This window comes from Aptenodytes patagonicus, chromosome 1, assembly GCF_965638725.1.
Source record: "Aptenodytes patagonicus chromosome 1, bAptPat1.pri.cur, whole genome shotgun sequence".
Taxonomy (NCBI): domain Eukaryota; kingdom Metazoa; phylum Chordata; class Aves; order Sphenisciformes; family Spheniscidae; genus Aptenodytes; species Aptenodytes patagonicus.
In genome coordinates, this window is record NC_134949.1 from 197,394,496 (window position 1) to 197,414,976 (window position 20,481).

At 42.6% G+C, this 20,481-nt stretch overlaps 1 protein-coding gene across 3 annotated transcripts in view; it reads left to right on the plus strand.

Annotated features, from left to right (window-relative positions):
• The first annotated feature begins 5,245 nt into the window (after positions 1–5,245).
• FAM124A (family with sequence similarity 124 member A) overlaps positions 5,246–20,481 on the plus strand; it is a 45,417-nt gene continuing 30,181 nt past the window's right edge. For 2 of the 3 annotated variants that reach the window (XM_076364097.1, XM_076364107.1), the window contains exons 1-2: positions 5,262–5,304; positions 15,730–15,761. In XM_076364097.1, the coding sequence (XP_076220212.1) occupies positions 15,746–15,761 (16 nt within the window). In that variant the 5' untranslated portion in view covers positions 5,262–5,304; positions 15,730–15,745. Of the gene's footprint in view, positions 5,305–15,729; positions 15,762–20,481 lie in introns of all 3 variants that reach the window. The other variant, XM_076364091.1, reaches the window with a different exon arrangement.

Consider the following 20,481-nt stretch of genomic DNA (forward strand, 5'->3'; position numbering starts at 1 on the left):
ATGAACTTTGGTAGGAGTGTGCATGCTAGGGTTTTCAAATGAAACTTAAAAGAGTGGGACCTGGGAATGAAACTCCCTAAAACTCCACTGAAAACCCTTGTCTCAGTGCTTTGAAGAAACGGCTTTTTATTGCATAGTTGTATTTTACCTCAGAATTGTAGAATTTTAGGAGGTTGGGTGCCTGGCTTGAGACCTACCACAAATGAAACTGACCTCACCATAACCCTTAAAAAACCCCAACAACCCAACAGCCTATGTGAGAAACTGCCACAAATATTTTGGCAACATTTACCAGAACCACATGCCAAGCCATAACTCCCCTCCTCCTTCCAAAACTGCAATTGTCTCTATTTTTTTTAATCCACAACCCAGTGTCTTAAGTCCAGTAGTGAATATTAACAATGACTTGACCTGCAGAGTGCTAATTTCCTCCGGGACCACTAAAGGAGAAAACCTTTTCTATAAATGCCAGATCCTGTAAACCGAGAAGTTGATCACTGCAACACCTAGAGTGGGATGGAAAGTGCCAGGAATGGAATCCAGAACCCCTTATTAGGGGTGAGATTCTGCCTCCAGTCAGGTAGCAGAGGATGGAGACAGCGTGATTATAGTCCATTTTGAAAAGTTTTAGCTGGGAATGAAAAATCCCATCCTTCAGCATCTTTGTCTTTTCTTCGTCTACAGTCCCGAATCCTCTGCTAAGCTAGGTCCGTGTTCTGTCTCAAAAACTAGAAGGACTCTTTAATTTATAGTATAATGCCAGAAGGAACTGCAGTGGCATCTGTCCCCTTTTCTTTTGGAATTGCACAGAAAAAGGGAGAGATCCAAAATGCTGTATGAAAAGAACTTAATTGAGTACTTTTTTTCCCAGCAGCGCAACCTTACCACCAGAATTTCAGTTACATGAAAAGGGACATATTTTTCTCCTCTCTCCCTACCCTACAGTGAAGCTCTGCCACTGTATAGAAAGAAATATAGGGGAGAGGCCAGAAATATCCCATAAGTGATACCAGAATCGGTAGGTCATTCACACGGGGCAATGATCAAAGCAGCCACTTCTTTTCTCTCACTCCTCTTCAGGCTGCAGAGCCAGACTCACGCTCTTCTGCTTATACTCCATCCTCATGGCTGGTGTAGGAAAGATGATAGCCCAGCAGACAGAACTCAGGGAGCAGAAAAGAGATTGAAATTTGAATCCAGGTGTGGATTCATCAGGGAAATCGATGCTTTTGCTTCCTCTTCTGTTTTAGCACACATATGATCTGATGCGGTTCATCTTTCAGCTTTCCACTCTGCCTTTCTTCAGCTCGAGGCTGCAGCTATCACTCTCCTGCACCGTGTTCTCAGTTAATAAGACCATTATGTGAGGGATGAGGAGGAGGTTCTGCTGCTTGCATTTCCTTCTGCGAGGACAGAGGTTATAGCAGCTGGAGGCTGCAGTCAGGTGGTGCTTAACCTTGCTGATACGAGCTAAGACGGCTAACCTTGTACAATCTGGACATATAGCACCAGGCCCATTTAAAGTTTCCTTTGGAAGGTAGACACCTCCTAATTAGCCACTGTGTAGGACTTATCAGGCTAACAGATTTGAACATAGTCATAAAAATACACTTTACATCCTCTTTTAAGTACCTTAAGTCCTATTTTAGATGTGGCCCTAGGCAACTAGAAGCAAGAGAACTTTCTGCAGAACTAGCATTATTTTCATGTCCTCAGTGTTAGTTTGGTTTCGACAACAGAGTGGTTTACTTGTTTTGCTTCTTTGAAGATGTCTCCTGATACTTCTGTGTCTGACAGTCTTTGTGACCACTGCTATTAAATGCTATTTAATGAAAGGCTTGAAATTTGGGGAAATTTAACCTAGGAATATTTTCACTATATCCTTATCTTTAAACCAGTATCACAGCCTCGTAAGTATAAGAAAGTAATTAAAATCTAACTTCTCTTCTCAACAAACCCTACAGAGGAGGTAATGTGAAGCACAGGTAACAGATAAAATCTAAGTGAAGGCTAGGATTTAACACCTCATTCATTAAAATCTCTGAAATGCTTGGAATTTAATGCAGAGAAGTCTCCTTTTCACCATAATTATGTGAAAGACCAGAATAAAACAGAGTTAAATGAGGCAAATATATAAATAAGAGAGCCTAGAGTTTGTGGTAGCTTTACTTACTATCTTAATTATATATTTCCTTTGAATGTTTCTTTTTTCCCTCCCTGGGACAGATGGAATAAATTAATCTTAAATGCAGCATAAAATCTATTCCAGATCCTCTCATATGCCAGTGCTTAAACATAACTAACTAGAATAATAAAAGTCAGAGATGGAAAAGATCTATTAGCTGACCACCTAAAATTTTACATACAGAAATGTATCAATTTAACTAAACCTATTTCTAAATATTTAAGGAGGTTTGGTTACATCTTAAATCAGTTCAACAGTGGCTAGAGTCAATTTATTTCACTTTGAAATCACACTTAAAAGCAAATGGAAGTGACCTGCTTTTAAGCACAGTTGCACTAGCTAAATAAATAAATGTGTGTAGACTAAGAATCAGAGAGACAGCAAGGTCTGCCCAGTTCTGGTGACACAGACTACCGATACCTCCTTTGGGGGGCTCAGGGTCCTCCACCGCCATTGCTGTTGACGGAGAATAAATATTTACCCGTTCCCAAAACAGAGGCCCAAGGGAATCAAGATATACTGAATTGATGACTCAGTTTTGCCTCTCTCTGGCCTTGGACGAGTCTCTTAACATCACATTATGTCTGAAAACACGTTAATGCCTCTTACCTGAATAGGATGATTCAAATATGAGCAAGCTGAGAACCAACTCACGCCACGGTTACTTTCATAGCCAGGCACAGCGTTTTGGTCCCAGTCCTAAGAGAAATCACATGCATTTAATTTTTTGAGTAAATTGGTTTAGACGGCAGTTTACCAGTCACGAACAATAGAAGAGTTTGTTTCTGTATATTCTGAACTACTACGTAGGTGCCTGTACAGGACTGTTCTGTATGAGCACTTTTTATAGCATTTTGTCCAAACTAGCTTTTAGCAACTTGCTAAGGGAAAGACGGAAGAGGGATTGTAATTAAAGGGGCTTATTCCATACCTAAAGCCTTATATTTATGGTAATGTTTATGTGAAGTCCTCCACATAAACTGAAAAATCATTTATACTGCTTTCAAAATGACATGCATGCAAACCTAGCCAGATATTCAAAACAGATTAAATACCAACTTTCCTATACAATGATTTTTTTTCTAATTCTTAATGAATAGTAGAGGCTGAAAGTTTCTTCTAAAGATCACTGGAGACACACGATGGACTGACCTCCTGTGATGCCGAGAGGCCACAGAACTGCACACGAGCCCAGTGTCTCTCCACGGCAGAGCAGTGGGAATTCACCAGCTTCATAAGCATTCCTGGTTTTGGTGCCCGCTCGTTGTTCCTACAATATGCTAACAACACCTTGACAGCTCTTCCCAAGGTGTTCTCCTTTCCTTTGATTTTACAAACGTCCTACCCACATCCAGATTATTTTAGAGAACCAGGGCCATACACTATTAGAGACAACAGTGGCATGAACTACACCCAGCGTGAGCCTGTTAAACAATGTTCGATATTACTATTAATCTGTGCTACTGTATGCCTATATACGGCTTAATGTACCACTGACAAGCATGAATGTATCTTGAAATGGAGGACGTCAATGCCATACAACGTAGACATAGCTAAAAAAGTACCGGTGGCAGACTAAACCAGTTTAGCACTTTTTATGCCAACATAAGATTCTCTTGTGCAGTGTATTTTTACATTCTGGTCCATTTTATGTCTCAAATATTGAGATCTTCACTATTTTTCTTCTTTCTTGTAAGGCACAAATAATAAAAAGCAGAAGAAAATAATTATTTTTTAAAAACCTTTTTATTTTACTTCTGATCACTTTCTGCAAGTGGCCATCTCCTGCAGCTGATAGTAATTTGGTAGTTGGAGAATTTTGAAGAGAAAATTTCAATTCATCAAACCTGATATTTTCCACAAAACATTAATGGAAGAGGTTTCCCAGTTCTGGGGTAGATTTATTTTTTTAATTGTCCCACAATATCTAGATTGTGGGGAACACAGAACACCACCTCCCAGTTCTGTGCTTGAACCTGATCCAGAAGAGACCCAAGTGCTGGTCTCCCAGCTTGGGGACACAAGCTAACAAATCAGTTCTGTCCCCTCCTCTTGTCATCTGCTACAGCCTGAATGACCAAGTGGATTAAAGAAAGACTAATTTTTTGTCGGAGTGAGAGATTGGTTCATACCTATGTGGGTGAATATTTATGTAAGTGATGGAGAAACAGAGAGGTGTTGACCTCCAAATACAAAAGACGGGCACGGATGACATGCACAGAATACAGGAGCTCACCCACAACTTTTCATTGCACTGTCACGTTATTGAATACGACTGCCCCGCTACCGGTAGGCTTTCCTACATCAGCATTTCTTCCCAGGCAGCACTCAAAATGCTCCTTTTGCATCACATCATTTTTTGTCATCATTACAGAAATTCTCATGGGATTGGAAAACCATCCCCTGCCCTCTTCTCTGTGTAATTTCAAAATTATTATATTCGATGTAATGAGCAAGTGCCAGGCAGCACTAAGGGAGACTGGAGGAAGCTCAGTACAGCGACAGACTTCAAATAAAAGACTGTGACAGCAGATACTCCAAAAACATCTGGGTAGTGAGGACGTCCATCCAACAGGCTCTCTGAACTTTCACTGGATATGGGGCGCGGTACCTCTCGGCCCTTCTTCCAACTGGAAAACCAAAAGTGACATAATGAAGGTGCTCAAGTAGTTTCTAAAATACGGCCACCTAAACACGGTGGCCTGTCGACAGGCGTGGATGAAAGGTTTTCTCTGCGGGACGGGGGTACTTTCAGGGAACCGGGCGAGGCAGGCGCTCTCCTTCCCCTCCGACCGGGCTCCCCCGCGGCAGGAGGGCGGCGGGAGAGGGGAAGGGGGGCTCGGCGCCCGCCACGGGCGGGGAGGGGGAGGCCGGGCCGGAGGAGCGGCTCCGACCCCCGGGCAGGCGGGCTGGGGCGGGCCGGGCGGCGGCAGCCGCTGCCTCTCGCACACGGCGGAGCGGCGGCGGCAGAGGCTGGACGCGGCAGCCGCCGCTCGCCGGCGGGAGGGCGGGCGGGCGTGGAGCCCCGCCGCCGCCGCCGCCGCCGCCGCCGCCGCCGCCATGGAGAAGCAGCCCGGCGGCGAGGACGACTGCGTGGACTCGGGAGCCGAGACGGGCGGGTGAGTGGCGGGGGCCGGGCGGGGGACTCTTACCTTCCCCCCGGGCCGGGCCGGGCCGGGCCGGGCCGGGCCGTTGCGGCGAAGCGCTGGGGAGCTCCCTCCCGGGCCGGAGCGGTTGCAACCCGCCCGGCGGTTGCACTTGTTGCCGGCGGCGGCCGCCGCCGAGCGCGTCCCGGCAGCGACGGGGCTGGGGTCGCGGGTGCGGCTCTGTGTGCTGGGCTGAGCCTCCCTCCGGCAGACGGGACTGCACCCCGGGCAGCACCCCGCTCAGCACCACGTTTCCTTTCCTCCCCCCACCCCGGGGCTGGGGGTCCTGTGTGATCCCCTGGGGAGGCGGGGAGCGCTCCTGCCGCCGGGCACCACCGTGCTTGGAAAGCCCCGGGGAATTTACCTTCTCCTTCGGTTGAGTAGGGGAAAGGTCCCCATCATCCTCCTCCTACACGTGGGGAGGAAGATACTAAGAGATCGTGGCCGTGGGCTTTAAGTTTGAGCTCCAAAGCACGTTGTGCTGCCTCAGCGGTGGGGCCCAGCGCTGTGCTTTGTGGGCTGTAGACACGTTGGTCAGGGCTTGGTGCCGCACCATCCCTGTATCCCAGGATAACTCGTGTTAAGAATAGTCTGGAAGCGTGCCCAGCTACCTATGCTGTCCTTGTGGCAGTGACACTCGGACAATGTCAGGCAGACAGAGCTGACTCCTTAGAAGGACCATCAGAGAGCCACAAAAGCAGGTTAGATTTGTAGGCACCCTGAAATTGGGTTGCTGTTGTCATGATACTCATCGTACTGACTTATGAAGTGCTGTAAACTTTGCTGGTAGTTGTCTAATCTGTAAGTGTCATGTAAGAGTCAAGGAGAATGACTTTTTTTCCTGACTTCGTGACCCCACTGCCAGAGGTGTGCTATGTTTTTTAGTTGGATGACTTCTCCTAAGATCATGGAGCTGCAAGGATGATCCGTGGGATCCCCCATTCAGCTCCCACCTTCAGCCCATCTCTGTGGGAGAGAGAGGGCTGTGTCTTCTTGTCGGGAACGACAGTGAGCCTTTGCACCTTCTCTGGCTCCAGAAGGACAAAAGGAGGTTGCCCACTCCTGTTAACGCTGTTCTCTCCTAGGTCTTCATTCTCCCCCCTCCTTGCTTTCCCAACTATATTTCTCCCAGCTCCGTGTCTGGTGTATCTCCTGTGGTCTCTAGTCTGACTGTTGCATGGGCATGAGGGTGTACGCATAGACAGATACTTCCCTTTGCAGCAAGGTCAGACAGCGTTCCTGTTCTTTCTTTGACTCTTTTCCTTCTTCTTACCATAACAGCACATGCTGAGGTTCAGGGAAAAAGACGGTACCCTCATCTCAGACTGATACTGGTGAATAATAGCCCCATGTGTGGTGCACCATGATGCACCCACTGTTGCATCAGGGCACCATGCTGATGTATGAGAATGAGAGCATAACAAAACTGTAAAGACAATTCTTTTTTGCAAAGTGGCGTCAGGTGCACGGCACCAAAACTGAAGTAGCAATATTACAAATTAAAAAAAAAAGATGGAAATGGCATATGGCAATCTTTTTCATATGTCCAGCTATTAATTCAAATCATTTTTTTAATCTCTTCTGTGGTCTGGGAAGTTAAGGACTTTTTCCGTCACCTTAAATAGTTGTAGTATTGTGGACACACCCGACGGGGAGAGTTTGAAAATGTTTTATGTGACATGAGCTTAAAGGAGAAAATACAGGCCTCTTTCCAGATAGTAGGATAACAGGGTTTTAGTTCATCTTTGGGGAACGTGGGTAAAAGGAAGACAAAATAACCAGTGAATTCGTGGCTGGTTCAAAGCTCAAAAAATCCTTGATGGGTCAAGTCACTCTTAATTTGCTGTGTTTATCTGGAATAGAAAAACCTGGGTTTCCTTGGGAGGGGCACTTGGAAGGCTTTGACCCAGCTGGTGATGTTAGCCTTTAGACCTCAGTGACCAGCATGACAGCTGCTTGTGTCTGGTGCTGATGAGGTGGTAAAGCTGATGATTTTATGAAGCATCCCTGTCCCAGGCTTGACACTGGAAGGTGTGGGTTAGCAGAAGAGTCTGTCTGAAGAATTTGAACAATGACATATGGCAATTAATAACTGCAGTGCTTTGCACTGAAGTTTATTTTGAAAAGCAATGGGTCTCTGCATTTCAATTATTATTTTTAGTTCTGTTTAGCAGCTATTTTAGTCTGATAAACATGTTGCGTATGTCTCTTTCACAATGTTTATATTTCAGCTTTCTCACCAAACCAACTGTTCGCAGCACTTGCTTTTCCCTCTTACCAGAAGATCTGCTTTTTGCTTTGTCTCAGTCCCATCATAGCTATTGCTAAATTGAGCTGTTTTCCTTTTTCTCCAATTATTCAATGGAAAAAAAAAAATTAACTGTTTTGAAGTTCAGCTGTCATCCTCTGAAAGTACAAGGAGAGACAACTGTCAAAGTAATTCAGTAACAGTTTTGCATCGAGTGGTCCCTTTCTGTCACTCAAGGAACAATAGTTGATAGTGACTGTAGTAAATCCAGGCGCTGCAAGCCCTTGTCATCTTGGTGATGGTATGTAATGATGGGTGAGCTCTTATACAGAGCCTGTACTGCTGCAGCTGCTTATAGCAGCTAACCAATCTAATACATCAAGTACTCTATGGGGCATATGTTCCTTAAGGTTTTGCTGTGGCTCCCAGCTACAAGAGCAGGCAAAACTCTGTGCTACAGGCAAGATCGGTTACAGTTTAAAGCCTTCATTTTCCTAATCCATTGGAAAATACCTTCCTCTTACTGCATTTGCCTCGGTAAATGGGGTTGGCAAAGAGGCTGCTGAACAAAAACAGTGTATTTTGAATTCTTGAATCCAGTAAGAATGGATTGAGCTGGTGTTGTCAAGTACCTAAATAAAGGGAGTAGAACATCTAAGCCAATTAGTTTATATTGGCTATTTATTAATGAGATTTGAAAGAGTTTGACCATCCTTGGTCTTAGAGATTTTGCCTGTACAAATTGTGTCTTCTCAGGAAATGTATTTTTGGGCTTTTTAGTATAAAAACCTTATATTTATCTGCTACTGAAATATTTTAGCCCAGAAGTATGTGTCAGAGAGCTTTCTGTGGTAATAATTTTAGTAGTGGATTTGTGCTATAAAACCTGACATTTTAGGAAGAAGAAAATGGTCTTTCTTTGGTCTTTGATTAAAAGCGGACAGAGGGAAAAACAAGTGGAAGAAAGAAATTGAAGGGAGGAGAAATATGTATGTTTAAAGAACTGTAGATAAATTGTAAAGAAAAAACAAAAAAAGCTAGAAAAATTAACACTAAGCTACCTAAAATGAGTCATAGAAATGTTAATTTTCAAATTTTCTTGGTTTTACAAGCCATGCAAATGCTGTTATTTCACTATCCCTACTCTGAATAGCAGAGCAAAGTTTTGGGGGGCTGAAACTCCCAAGATGACAAACTAAAACAATTTTCGAAGTTGTTAGGCATGCGATTTTGAAGCAATGAGACCGATTCTTGCTACCGCTGATGTCAAGGGCAAAGCATCAGCTGAATTCATTGTATTCAGGACTGACATCCTGAGTGACGCATAGTGAATGTGGAAAACAGGTAGTTTCTCAGAACTAGTCTTAAATATTTGGTTCCCGAACTTTTATTTGGTCCTATTAGCTGTGTTCAGGGACTACTTCTGTAGGAATTCTCCCTCCTATTTATCAAGTGTATGTGCCTTAACTGAGCATAACACTTCAGTGAGGTAGCTGGCATTAAAGAAGATTTCAATATATGTGACAATTCCCAGCAGAACTTCATTTGTTCCCTTAGATGGCTGTGAAAGCCCATGTCTTAAAGGGTTCACGCTTTAATCATTAGCTTACTAATAGTATCAAAGTTCACCTAAACCCTTAGTTTTCTCCTTCCTCACTTAGAAGTCATTTAAAGTTTTGAGAAGTTATAACTTTTAACTTAAATTATTTGAATTTGCAACTTTTCCACTTATATTTCAAATAATTTATCTTTTTAGAGAAAGTGGGGAGACATTATTGAAGTACAAGGGGTTTTTTTCTGTATAACAAGTTAAAAACCTAAATATTGATGATGCAAACTGAATTCATTAGTATTTAATTGCTGAGTATTTGATGAATTTTAGGAAGAAGGAAAATTATACTGTCTCTTTGGTAGCAGACAACTGCCAAGGAACAGTTCAATAATATATAGAGAAACCTATTGCAAAACAGATAAACAAAAGATCCTTGAAGCTTAGGGTACTGTACCATGTGGCCGCTATTTTTAACATTTGTTTAGGAAAATCCATTACTGTTTGGTTACAGTTATATTCACGGGGGTTGTTCCCTCCTTTTCATTTTCTCCTGTGGTTCTATCCCTCATATTAATTTTGCAGAGATTATGTTAATTTTTTGACTGTGCTATACTTGTTTGTTGGTTTTCCTTGTGGCTCTCACTAGCTGCGTGTGTGACCCTGGCACCCTATAAAAAAGAGGGTGTACCTCACTTAAATGAAAAAGTATTAAGAAAATTGTAATTTATGTGTGTCCTCAGTCAGAATGGGTTGCTTAAATTATGAAATGAATAGTTGAATGGTTTCTTGGGGTGAGAGGTTGTTTTCGTGTCACATGTTTCTAGCTTAAAGGGCTTCAACATTAATGACTTTGTCATCTGTATGGCAGTCCTTCAATATGACATGTCAGTCTCTTGTCACATATTTCATCCATCTATGAGAAACTCTCAGGAATAGAAATCACTGCTGCTGAAACCTATTTTAAGGCCTGTTTTTACCTTGGGGTTTCTTTTTTTTTTTCCTGAGACTTTCACTTCCTATATATTCATCATTCCAGATGTGCCAAGGTAGACAACTTGTCTCTGATTTGACATTCAAATAATATAAAGTTCAGCTATTTGTCACAAATTGGGGTTGAGGCACCATTTCTAACCAGATTTAATTGGTGGGGCGAAGCTGTTTGGTTGAACCTTAGGGCAGGCAGACCTGCTAGCACATGGCACTGGGGCTAGGCACCGAAAGTGAGGTTGAAACAGACTTTAAATCACATTCTGGTGGCCAGGAGGTCTGTGCTGACACCCGTGATGGCTAGGTCCCAGCAGGCAGTGAGGTTCACCTCAGCTAACCGTAGCTGTGTGAAGGTTAGGCATCTGGTGTAAGTTAGGCTGCTTCTGTTGTTAGTTAAGAGTGACAGGGCCCTGGGAGGGTGACACACCTGCTGGCTTTGGATGGGCAGGTACGTGCCACCTGAGTCCTGATGCATCCCTCTAGGGAGTGCTCTGTGGATGAGTGGTGAGCGTGGTGCACAGTCAGGCGTGCTCACTAAAGCACAGTGTGGTCCTGTCCCATCAGATGCTTTTCGAAAGATTACAAACAACCCTTCATCCTTATAAAATGATGATGATGATGATGTCTCTCACATGGGGCCTCAAGCACTGTTGTTGGTAACAAGCTCCTGAGTGTGGTAGTCACAGCTGAGGGATGGGAATCCATCATCCGACTTCATTGCTTGAATAGAAATTCAGAGCAAGGCATTTTAAGACAAGATGCTCTGAGTTATTCCATTGCAGTTGTCTTGATTACAGAAGTAGAAGTATGGTGAAGGTAATGGATTTGCGTTGGAATGATATTAGTGAAGCAAACTGTAATCTGACCCACAGGAATTTGGTGAGAAGAAACCCAAGACAGAGCTACAAAGCTAAATCTTGACTCCCACATTGTGCTTTAACTGCTATAAAATCCTCCCGTGTGCCCTATGGAGGGCTCTCTGGGGGAGGCAAAGAAGCTGTTAAATACAGCTCTTACTATGAAACAGTGAAATCTGAAACAACACTAGGTGGAAAAGGCAGGGGAAATGTGAAGCCAGCAGGTGCTGTTCCATCAGTCCTAGGCAAGTGAAGGATGCAGACAGCAGAAGAGCTAGTAAACTTTCCACGATTTCATTTTTTTGGGGGAATAAGGAGTCCAGGCAATGGAGACCTTGGGCATATCGTGGTGTAGTGTGTTAGAATAACTTGAGAGGCGTGTGTTCGTTTTACACAGCAGACTGCCTTGTGGAGATGCTGCCTGGCTCGGAAACCCTAATTACAGCCATGCCAGTGCATTAAACAGCATGTGGGGGTGTCCCTGAGCACCGGGACAGAGTTGTCCATATTGTTGAATACTTAAAATGGTTGATGGCATCAGTTTGGATGGGGCCGTCTAGCTCTCTCCCATGTGATTCTTGGGTGTGTTTTACCGTGGGCCAGGGACTTGTTTCACCACATCACCATGGCCCAGGGACCGTTCCCAGCAGACCACTTGCCAGTCTGTTTTGGAAGGCAAGAGGTTTTAATGGTACAGGTGCAGACTGTTTCATGACAGTTGGCCTCAGTCCCAGACGGTTCTCTTGAGTGCATTTGTTTATTAGTGTAGATGTCACCACTGTAGCTGTGTTAACGTGATGCTGTGCCATGGCTGATCAGCATGCTGAAGTAACCCAAGCACAGTGCGACGCTGGTGGAGCTACATTGGTTGTGTGATTCAGAGATGTAACGTAGTCGTGCTTCTTACCCAAAGAAACAGGTTTAGAGTGTTTTACCATAGTCAGTAACTGCAAGTTGTGCTAGCAGCTACTTACTGGTATTTAGTGGGCTATTTCCTTTTCTTGGGTATTTTAAGGCTCTGTATTACTAATCAGCAATGAGTAGCACAGACTGATCTCAGAAGATTGCTTAGGATCATTTGTGCTCGTGATGGTCTTACGCTCTCCAATAATGCACAGTCCTGATCATTCAATGGTGCTAATGGGAATCGAGGTCCCACATTTATCTCAAGCTTCTACACTCCTATTTTAATGTCTCTTGACACGTTCACAGCTCCTCTTCGCTGGTGGGCTGACCGTTGAGCACAAATTCTTTGCAGACTGATATGACTTTTGACTGAGCGATGAGCCCTCCTGTTCAGTACCTCCCACTGCTTCAATACCCTTTTTGATCATTTTTTTCCTCATTATGTGCCTGTAAAGGGAACAGTCCTTCATATGTTCAGTTTCTGTCCTGAATGTCTCTTTCCTTTTAGCTATAATGTAATATCTATCAGAGGAAATAGCTTGCTGCAAGACTATGTAATTGGCCTGGAACCTCTGAGCCCCAGTATGGCCCCAGCCTGTCACCATTAAAGCCCATGAGTACTTTACTCTTGAGTTATCCTAATGGGAAAATCCTCTTCCAAGGGAACTGATAGAAGACGATACTCGGGACATTTAAAACAGGGATGGAAAGAATGGGAAGGAACTAAGTTGCTTGATGTCCAGAGAGTCTACATGACCCAGGAGGTGTTTATTTCGGTGCTTAATTTTTCTAATGCATGATCTTGTCAAAAGGAATGTTTGTTGTGTATACTAGTCTAAAAAGCTTAAAAGACTTATAGAAACTTCAGAATTTAGTATCCTAAATAGCTGACTATAAGGAAAAAAAATGTATTTTGTAAGCCACTTACCAGTGCATGTCATGAATCTGAATGGTTTGTGCTAAGGTTTTGAAAATATTAAGGATTTTACTAACACTGTTATTTTTGTTCTTAAGGACTAGGTTCAAGACAAAGAAATTCTAAGAAAGAAAGGAATCAAAGGGAGGACAAAAGGTGATTCAGGTTGGCCCTGAGAGCACATAGACTCGTATTCATCCCATTTGGTTTTAGCATGTAGCCGAGGGTCCTACATTAGGAGTGTGGTTTCTGTAGGCTTCGTCTCTAGACAACAGCCACTTCAGACCTCTCTTTTTATTGTCTGTAGAGGGAGCTTAGGGAGGGTACAGTCCTCATTTCAGCATCTGAGGTTGACATAAGCCTTTGAGCTTAATTATCCTTTTTTTTAATTCTGTGTATGTCAGTTATGCAACAAACATGAATTAAATATTAGCTTGAACCATGTTAGAATTACAAAAAACCCCCAATACAATTCTAAAGCCTATTAAAATGTGTCTGTGCAATTAGTCTCCAAGCACACTGTTGTCTCCTCCTTTCTTACTCCCCATCTTTTTATTTTTCCTCTTGTCTCATTTTTCATGTCCTGCCTGTACATAGACTGCCACTTCCTCAGCTCAGGACTCATTAATTCTCCATGTCCTATAATGTGCCTGCAGCACTTTGGGATAATAAAATAACAGTGTGAAGTAATAGAAAGCTGCTTCTACTTGCAGTAAGCAAAAGGCAAAATGTTGTCTTGCTTCTATGCGAAATACAAGCAGTGCAGATTCATATTGAATTAGCCGCCAACTGCTGAACATAGATACATTGAAGGACAGCCACAGGCTGTTTTCAAACAGAAGTGCAGACTAAATGAAGCCTTGCTTGGGATGCTTGGAGGCAGCTGGATGTATATTGCTTGCCTCTGGGCTTGTGAAGAGTGGCATGTTACGCAGTTTTAACACCATTCCAGATATACATGGTGCCAAATGATACCAACGTGACTTGCTGCTCAAAATACCATGCAGCTTTATGGCCTGCACAGCACTACTCAGCCAGCCCCTGGGATCGCTTCCCCTTGGTCCCTGCCCGGAGCCGGACCGGTGGTGTGTACGTGGCCTAGCAGTAGGAAGAAGGAGGTCTCCTTCTCTGCTCATGTCGTTACCGCCTTTGCCTTTCCCAGCTACATAAGGGTCCTGGGGGAGGTTGGTTGAGGGATAACATTTTATTCATAGAGGAGGTGCTACGTAGCAGATATATGGGGCAACTGAGAGGGGCTGCTAATGACTTAATCCTGTGGTCTCTGCCATGTGTGACATAAATATGTTTCCTTGCTCCTTGACATTATCAAAGTGGCTGGGGATGCAGGAGTTAGTAAAGGACAGAGAGCAAGAGAGAGCTGCAAGCCCCCATCAGCAACTCTCCTCCCCAGCATTGCACAGACCTCTTTCAAAAGCTTCGATAACCTCATGGTACTTGATATTATTGGTGGATTTTTTTCATCAGTATTGTGAAAAGTTCAGATTGTGTCACCTTCCACCAATCCAGCAAGATTGGCAAGAAGAGTTGGGGGTAGCTCCTCATGGTCTTTATCACCTAAACCAGCAGTCTTAGCATCTAATCTGCAGGATACCGAGTGCTAAGCATGGGGCTATGAAATATGGGGATGACTGTAATTGCTTTGTTTCTTCTGCAGAGATATGTCCATATTAAAATCGAAAGTGACCACTATAGTTATGTGGGGTTGTTGGCCTTTATTCCCTTGGATGCTTGACAGCCTAGAGTATGAAGGTATCCTGAGAATATGCTTAGATGGTATCTATTTCCAGACAAATATCTTAGGAGTCAAGGCTCACATGTTTTTTTAATTTAAAGCAATATTGCAAACTTGTTGCAATTATTTATATAAACCCAGCATTTAGGTTTGGATCCAAGAACTCTGTTATGGCTCCCCGAACAGTTTGCCTGTTATGTTCAGGGCACCGCAGGGCATGCATGCGAGACGTTAATTGTGGCAGACAGCTCTGGCGAGTGGGGTCTGTTTTGGGGACCCAGAGAATAGGGGAGTGGAGGCTGTGTGACTGTGAACTCCAAAACCAAACGCTCATAAGTCATAGGTAGGGCCTCAGAAGTGGAAATGAATTTTTTTTTTTTTTAAAGTATATTCAGTGTTGGCATATTTGTTTTACCTTAGTATTTCTGAATCTTTAGGACATAAATGGGCCAATGTTTATGAGTTTTAATCAGCCCAGAATGGGGTTTTCAGGAGTTTGGGGTTATATGCAGCTGCAAAATTAATTGCACTGTTGCTCAAAATACTTAACTGCTCTGACTTTCTCACAGGTAATCCAGTATGCACTGAAGTAGAACCAGCGGGCCTATGGTTTTACTGAGAGATGTCTTGAAGAGGAAAAGGGTTTCCTAAAGCAAAAAGCTTTGTCATCTAAATGTTTATATTTTGCTACTCATTTTGTGTCTTCCCTGCTAGTTGTGACCAAAGAACAATAAAAATTCTGCTCTTTGAATAGAGTTCTCTTAAAAAAAAGAAAAAAATCTGCAAAGCAGCATTTAGAGGACATAAGGCGGGGAAGATGAAGAGCAGAGTCAAAATCTAGTAGACTTCTGCTCCTAACCTGTCTCTGAAGCAGCCTATTTTTTCCTTATAAAGAGCCTTCTGAGCTTTAATTTTCATGCCTAAAGTTAGGTAGCATAAATAGCCCCTAGATAAAACCCTACTTGCTTTACTCACTCTACGTAGGCGTTTTCAAAATTCATGCAAGATGCCAGTTTTTCTGAGGCCATGTTCAAAACCTGTTCCAGTTATTATCTTAGCACAAAAATAATGCTAAATGGGTGTTAAACTATTTTAATATGCAATGTGAGTTAGATTTGGTACATTTTTCGTTATCTCTTTTAGATTTAATATGGTCTAACTAAAATCTTTGTCTTGCAGGTCTGAGTACAGCCGTATGTCCTCTACCAGCAGTGAGTATAACTGAGAATTTTTTTGAAATGGATTCTCATATTTTCTTTTTTTCTGGTTGCTAATATTTATTAACATCAACGTAGTGTTATGTTGGAGTTCACATTGACATGATAAAGCCCCCATTCCTTCTCTTCTTGGATCTATGTCTAGAAACAATATAGAAAATTAAACTGATTGGATGTTTATGACCAAAATACAAGCCATGTGTAAAGTCCAAGTATTGGAGCTCACAAGAATGCAAGGCAAAATGGAACAAAATCTGTAGACACAGTGTGGCCAGTGTGAATGGGTCCTCTGGGCAAATGAGTTTGCAGTGATGAACATCATTAGAGCTGGGGGATGCAGGAATAATTGAATGCTTATTGTAAGCTGATGCCAAGGAAGCACTTGAGAGCAAATTTTGTGAAGCATTTCTTTGATTTCAAAGATGATAGATGCTCTAGTAAGTGTCACAGTCTTTCTAGACGTTTACGACAGCCAGTTGAATTTCAGGTTATCCAACTGATAAAAGATGAATCCTAGTGTCTGGATTATTTTTTCTTTCTTTTTCATCAATGCAAAATGGCTTTTGAGTTTTAGGAACAAGGAGCGCTTTTTCAGTCCTCTCTCTACCCACTCCAACCATTTTTTTAGTTGTAGGACATACTGTATCCACAGCACTTTGAAATGCAATAATGCCTATTCATGCACAGCTACTAGTATCTCTCTCTTGTCAAAGTGCAAGGTGATGTCTGTCTCCCTGATTCACACGTAGACGTGAGCTTTATTTATGCCAAGCAAGCAGATCAAAAATTCACAGATGACTAATTGTGTTTTATAATCTGGATCTCTAAGCGCCATGAAAATCAGAGGGGAAGCAAGCTGTCAGTTTTTTCGCATTCACACATTCTGGCTGAAGCATGGAGAGAGTTATTTTCCATCTCCCATGGTCTTCAGTGGAGGGCTTTTATTGATTTCAACAAGAGCTGGATCAGACAGCGTTCGTAATGTCTGGCTCCTGAGCTGATGTGACTAACAGGGAGCTCGCTGTCTTTCCTCCATCTGCTCAGTGTGTGTGTGTATCTGAGAAAGAGAGAATTCAGTGCAGCTTTTTCCTAAATTCTGTTGTTTAAATAGATTTCTGGTTTCCCGCTGTCGGACGTGATTCTTGAAATGATTGGGAGGCAAAATCCAGGCAATCAACTTTTCTGTGATAGTAAAAGCATATTGGATTTGACTGGTTACACCAGATGTGTGCCCCACCACCCCCTCAGCTCACAATTGTGGGTGATGGCTTGGGGAATATGCTGCCAGCTTCCTCCACTTTTTGGGTGGTGACTCATAATTATTTGCCTAGTGGAAGTGCTTATTTGGCAGATAAGTTCAGAAAACAAGGTGTAAGTAAAGTATTTCTCATCTAAAAATTTGGGTTTGATCCCTTACCAACTTTGCGTGGCTGCTGGACGTTTTACAAATAAAGGTAACAAATTACAATTGTAAGTCTTTGTTTTTATTAACTGAGCTGTTTGGAAGCGTAATTTTTGGTTGTGTGGCAGCTACAGTGTGTCATGTTAACTGTGGTCACCTCAGTGTCTTGCTGGCGGAGGCTGTCCAGAATATGTGGGAATTACAGTTGTATTTCAACACCAGTAATTTGTCAGGACAAGGACGTATTATCATTCCAGCAAAGACACAAAAGTTCAGGAGACAGGACAGTCTCCTTCTTTCTCTTTTCTGCTTCCAAGGCAAATTATATTGATGCAGCTTCACAAGTAGCAGTATTTAACTTTGCATTTTGTGGGGTTTGTGTGGTCGGTTTGGTCAGACAGTGCAAGAGTAACAGAAACAGCTATATAAGAGTTTCAGTAAAATAGAAATGCTTTCATGTCAGAGGCTGGCAGTCAGGGGGTGCATAATGCATTTGAAGAAAAGATTATTGGGGAAGAGATATTAGGAAGAAAAGGTGATTTGGCCATTTTAATTTCTTTGCGGAAAAGATTCAGCAAGTGGTATAATTCACAGTGCAGAAAGCAGTCTAATCAATAACACTGTTAGGCCCTAACATAATACAAAGTAAGCTGTTGTAAATTAAAAAGCGAAGAATATCCATTACCTACAGCTGCTTCATCTGAAGCTCCTGTTCTAATGAAGTGGAGTTTATGTAAACCAGAAGGATTACAGGCTGATCTGGTTTTACAGGGGTCTTATTCGGTGGTACCAATGAGGCTCCGATTTCAGTGTTTAATAAATTAATAATCTTCTAAATTTCTGGATGAACTCCACTGGACAACAGTTTTCCACAGACGTGCTGAGAAAAGGATAAGAAAGATTTAGCAGGTGAATTAACTATAGCTGCCTATATCACTTGCTGCAGTGACAGCAGCTGAACAAACTGCAGGACTTTGCATCAATGCAAAAGTATACAGGAACCCTAGACGCCCCAAGTCGGAAGTAAAATCTCATCGGCTGCTATATGGCGATGGAAGGATCATTCTGTACATGTGTTATTTCTAGTACTTTTATTCCCTAAGCATATGGCAGCAGTTATCGTGGGCGATGTACTACTTCAGCAGTTCAAAGCCCTGCCTGGTGAGTTGGTTGGACCTTGGGTCTTATGCAGCATCTCAGTTCTTTTCTGCTTTGCCCTTGTGTCCTGGCTTCGGGTAACCCAAAAATGCTTTTTACTGGCAGCATTTGTCTAACATTTGTGGTTTTGTACAGCAAGTACTTTGGGAAAGAGTACCAAAGTTTGTAGAGTGTGTTTATTTCTGCAAGAAAATGCAGCAGTTAATCTGCCATGCAGGCTCTGGCTGTTGTCAGGGTGACAGTGTGCCACTTTGCCTTTTCTTATTGAGCAGAGTAAATAGGCCACGCAAACCTGTCTGCTGGATGCTGGGTTTTGAGGTATTACAGCTTTGAAAGGTTCAGCAGTGTGATTTCAAGGAAGAGAAGTGCTAAATTAATTTTGACATTTTTTTCCCTGAATTCTGGTGTGTATAGCCACTTTTCCCTTTGTTCTTTAGCAGGAGGTGTGCTTTGTCTTATTAGGATGTTTTGCCCATTGATGTGCTTTTCATTAATCTAGAAAATGTGTTAAGTTTCTTTTTGCTCATATTTTCAATTACCTTTTCAATTATGGTTTTCAGTTACCATTAGGGATCCCTAATCATATACAAGAGGAAATTCTGCTAGACAATTTACACACACAGAAGAGACCTTTACCCAAAGTACATAATACCAAAATATAAAGACCATAGATGGCATATGAATACAGACAGTTGGAATCACAAAGAAATAATTAATTACTGTTGGTCAGCACAATAAGCAACAGTCTCTGCACATCCACATTTTAATTATCTTCAAATGGCTTTGAGCTATGTGTTTCGGGGATGATTTTTCAACCAGGGAGGAGGAGTTTTGATGGGGGCTGCTTATTTCCTCCTCTGCATAATCTTTGCATTTATGATAATGGCTCTTCAGAAAGACTCAAAACAGAAGTGGGCATTTTGAAGCAAGACTTTTGTGATTTGTAACATTTGAAATATTCCATACCTAGTCAGCTCTGGAGCCAATTTAACCAGGTTGTCTTAGAAATAATTGTGAAAGTGAGCGATTCCCCCCCCCCCCCCCCCCCCCCCAACATTTTTCAGCTAGGCAATCAGTAGGGAGCTGCCTGGATACACCTTTGTAGCGTTCCAGCTAAGTCAGTAAATGAAACATAAAACTGGCCCTATGGGATAAGATGCAAATTTGTGGCAGATTTTAGAGCATTTGAGATAGTAAAACCCTGTAGCACGCGGTGGTTCATGTTGTGCTTCTCAATGAGGTAAAGGGCTTGTCACTCACCTGCTTTGCAGTTGGAAAGCTGGTAATTCACGTTTCCCTGCTCCCCTGCCTTTCATTGAGCAGCTGGGAAATGATTGAGTCCTTCTGGGGTGTTTTTAGATTGTTTGTATTCTTCCACGGTAAACCTGAGAACTGGGACATTAAAATTTTATTTCTGTGTTGCACATACTTCCTAACCCATAGAATTTCACCCACTTTCTGGTTCTAAAAATTAAGCACAAGACAGTTTCTTTTGGCAGATTTACAAATATGTGGGTTACTAAGCATGTTTCTTTTTAATAAATTTTTTTCTGTTTGGTATTCTGTTCCTATGCTAGTATAAATTCAGATCTTTGTTTTGGGGTTTGGTCAATGTTTTGTCAGTGTCATCTGCATCAGCTCCCTGGGCTGGTTTTGGACTCTATTTTCTCTACAAGTGGCAAGAGTCATCATGTGCAAAACTTGCAGTCTTTATGGAGGGCTAGTGAGGGCAAGGTTTCTCTTATTCCTGATTCCAGAGGCAGGGTGAGGCGCTAAGGCTGTATCTTACCTCCATGCACCAGCTGTGTGTTGAAATAGGCTGCCCTAATGGCATTTTGGATGGTAGATCTTCTTTCCTGAGTGGTGTTTGCTCTTTGTGCTGGATCTGGCCATGGGGAATGGGAAATCACCAGCACTACAGTACTTGCTGTTTATGAAAAGCCCCTTGAAACCCTGTGTTTGTGTACGCACCCTGAACTAGTCCAAGACAACATACCCTAATCGACGTCCTTTTTCTTTCAGACTTATTCCCAGTCTTTTTTAGACACCTAGCAATTGTCATTAAAGACAATTAGGGTAAGTTAATGTCAGTAGTCAACTGACAATATTCAAATAAGAAAAAAATGATTGCCCGAAAGATAGTGCTGTCCTGAA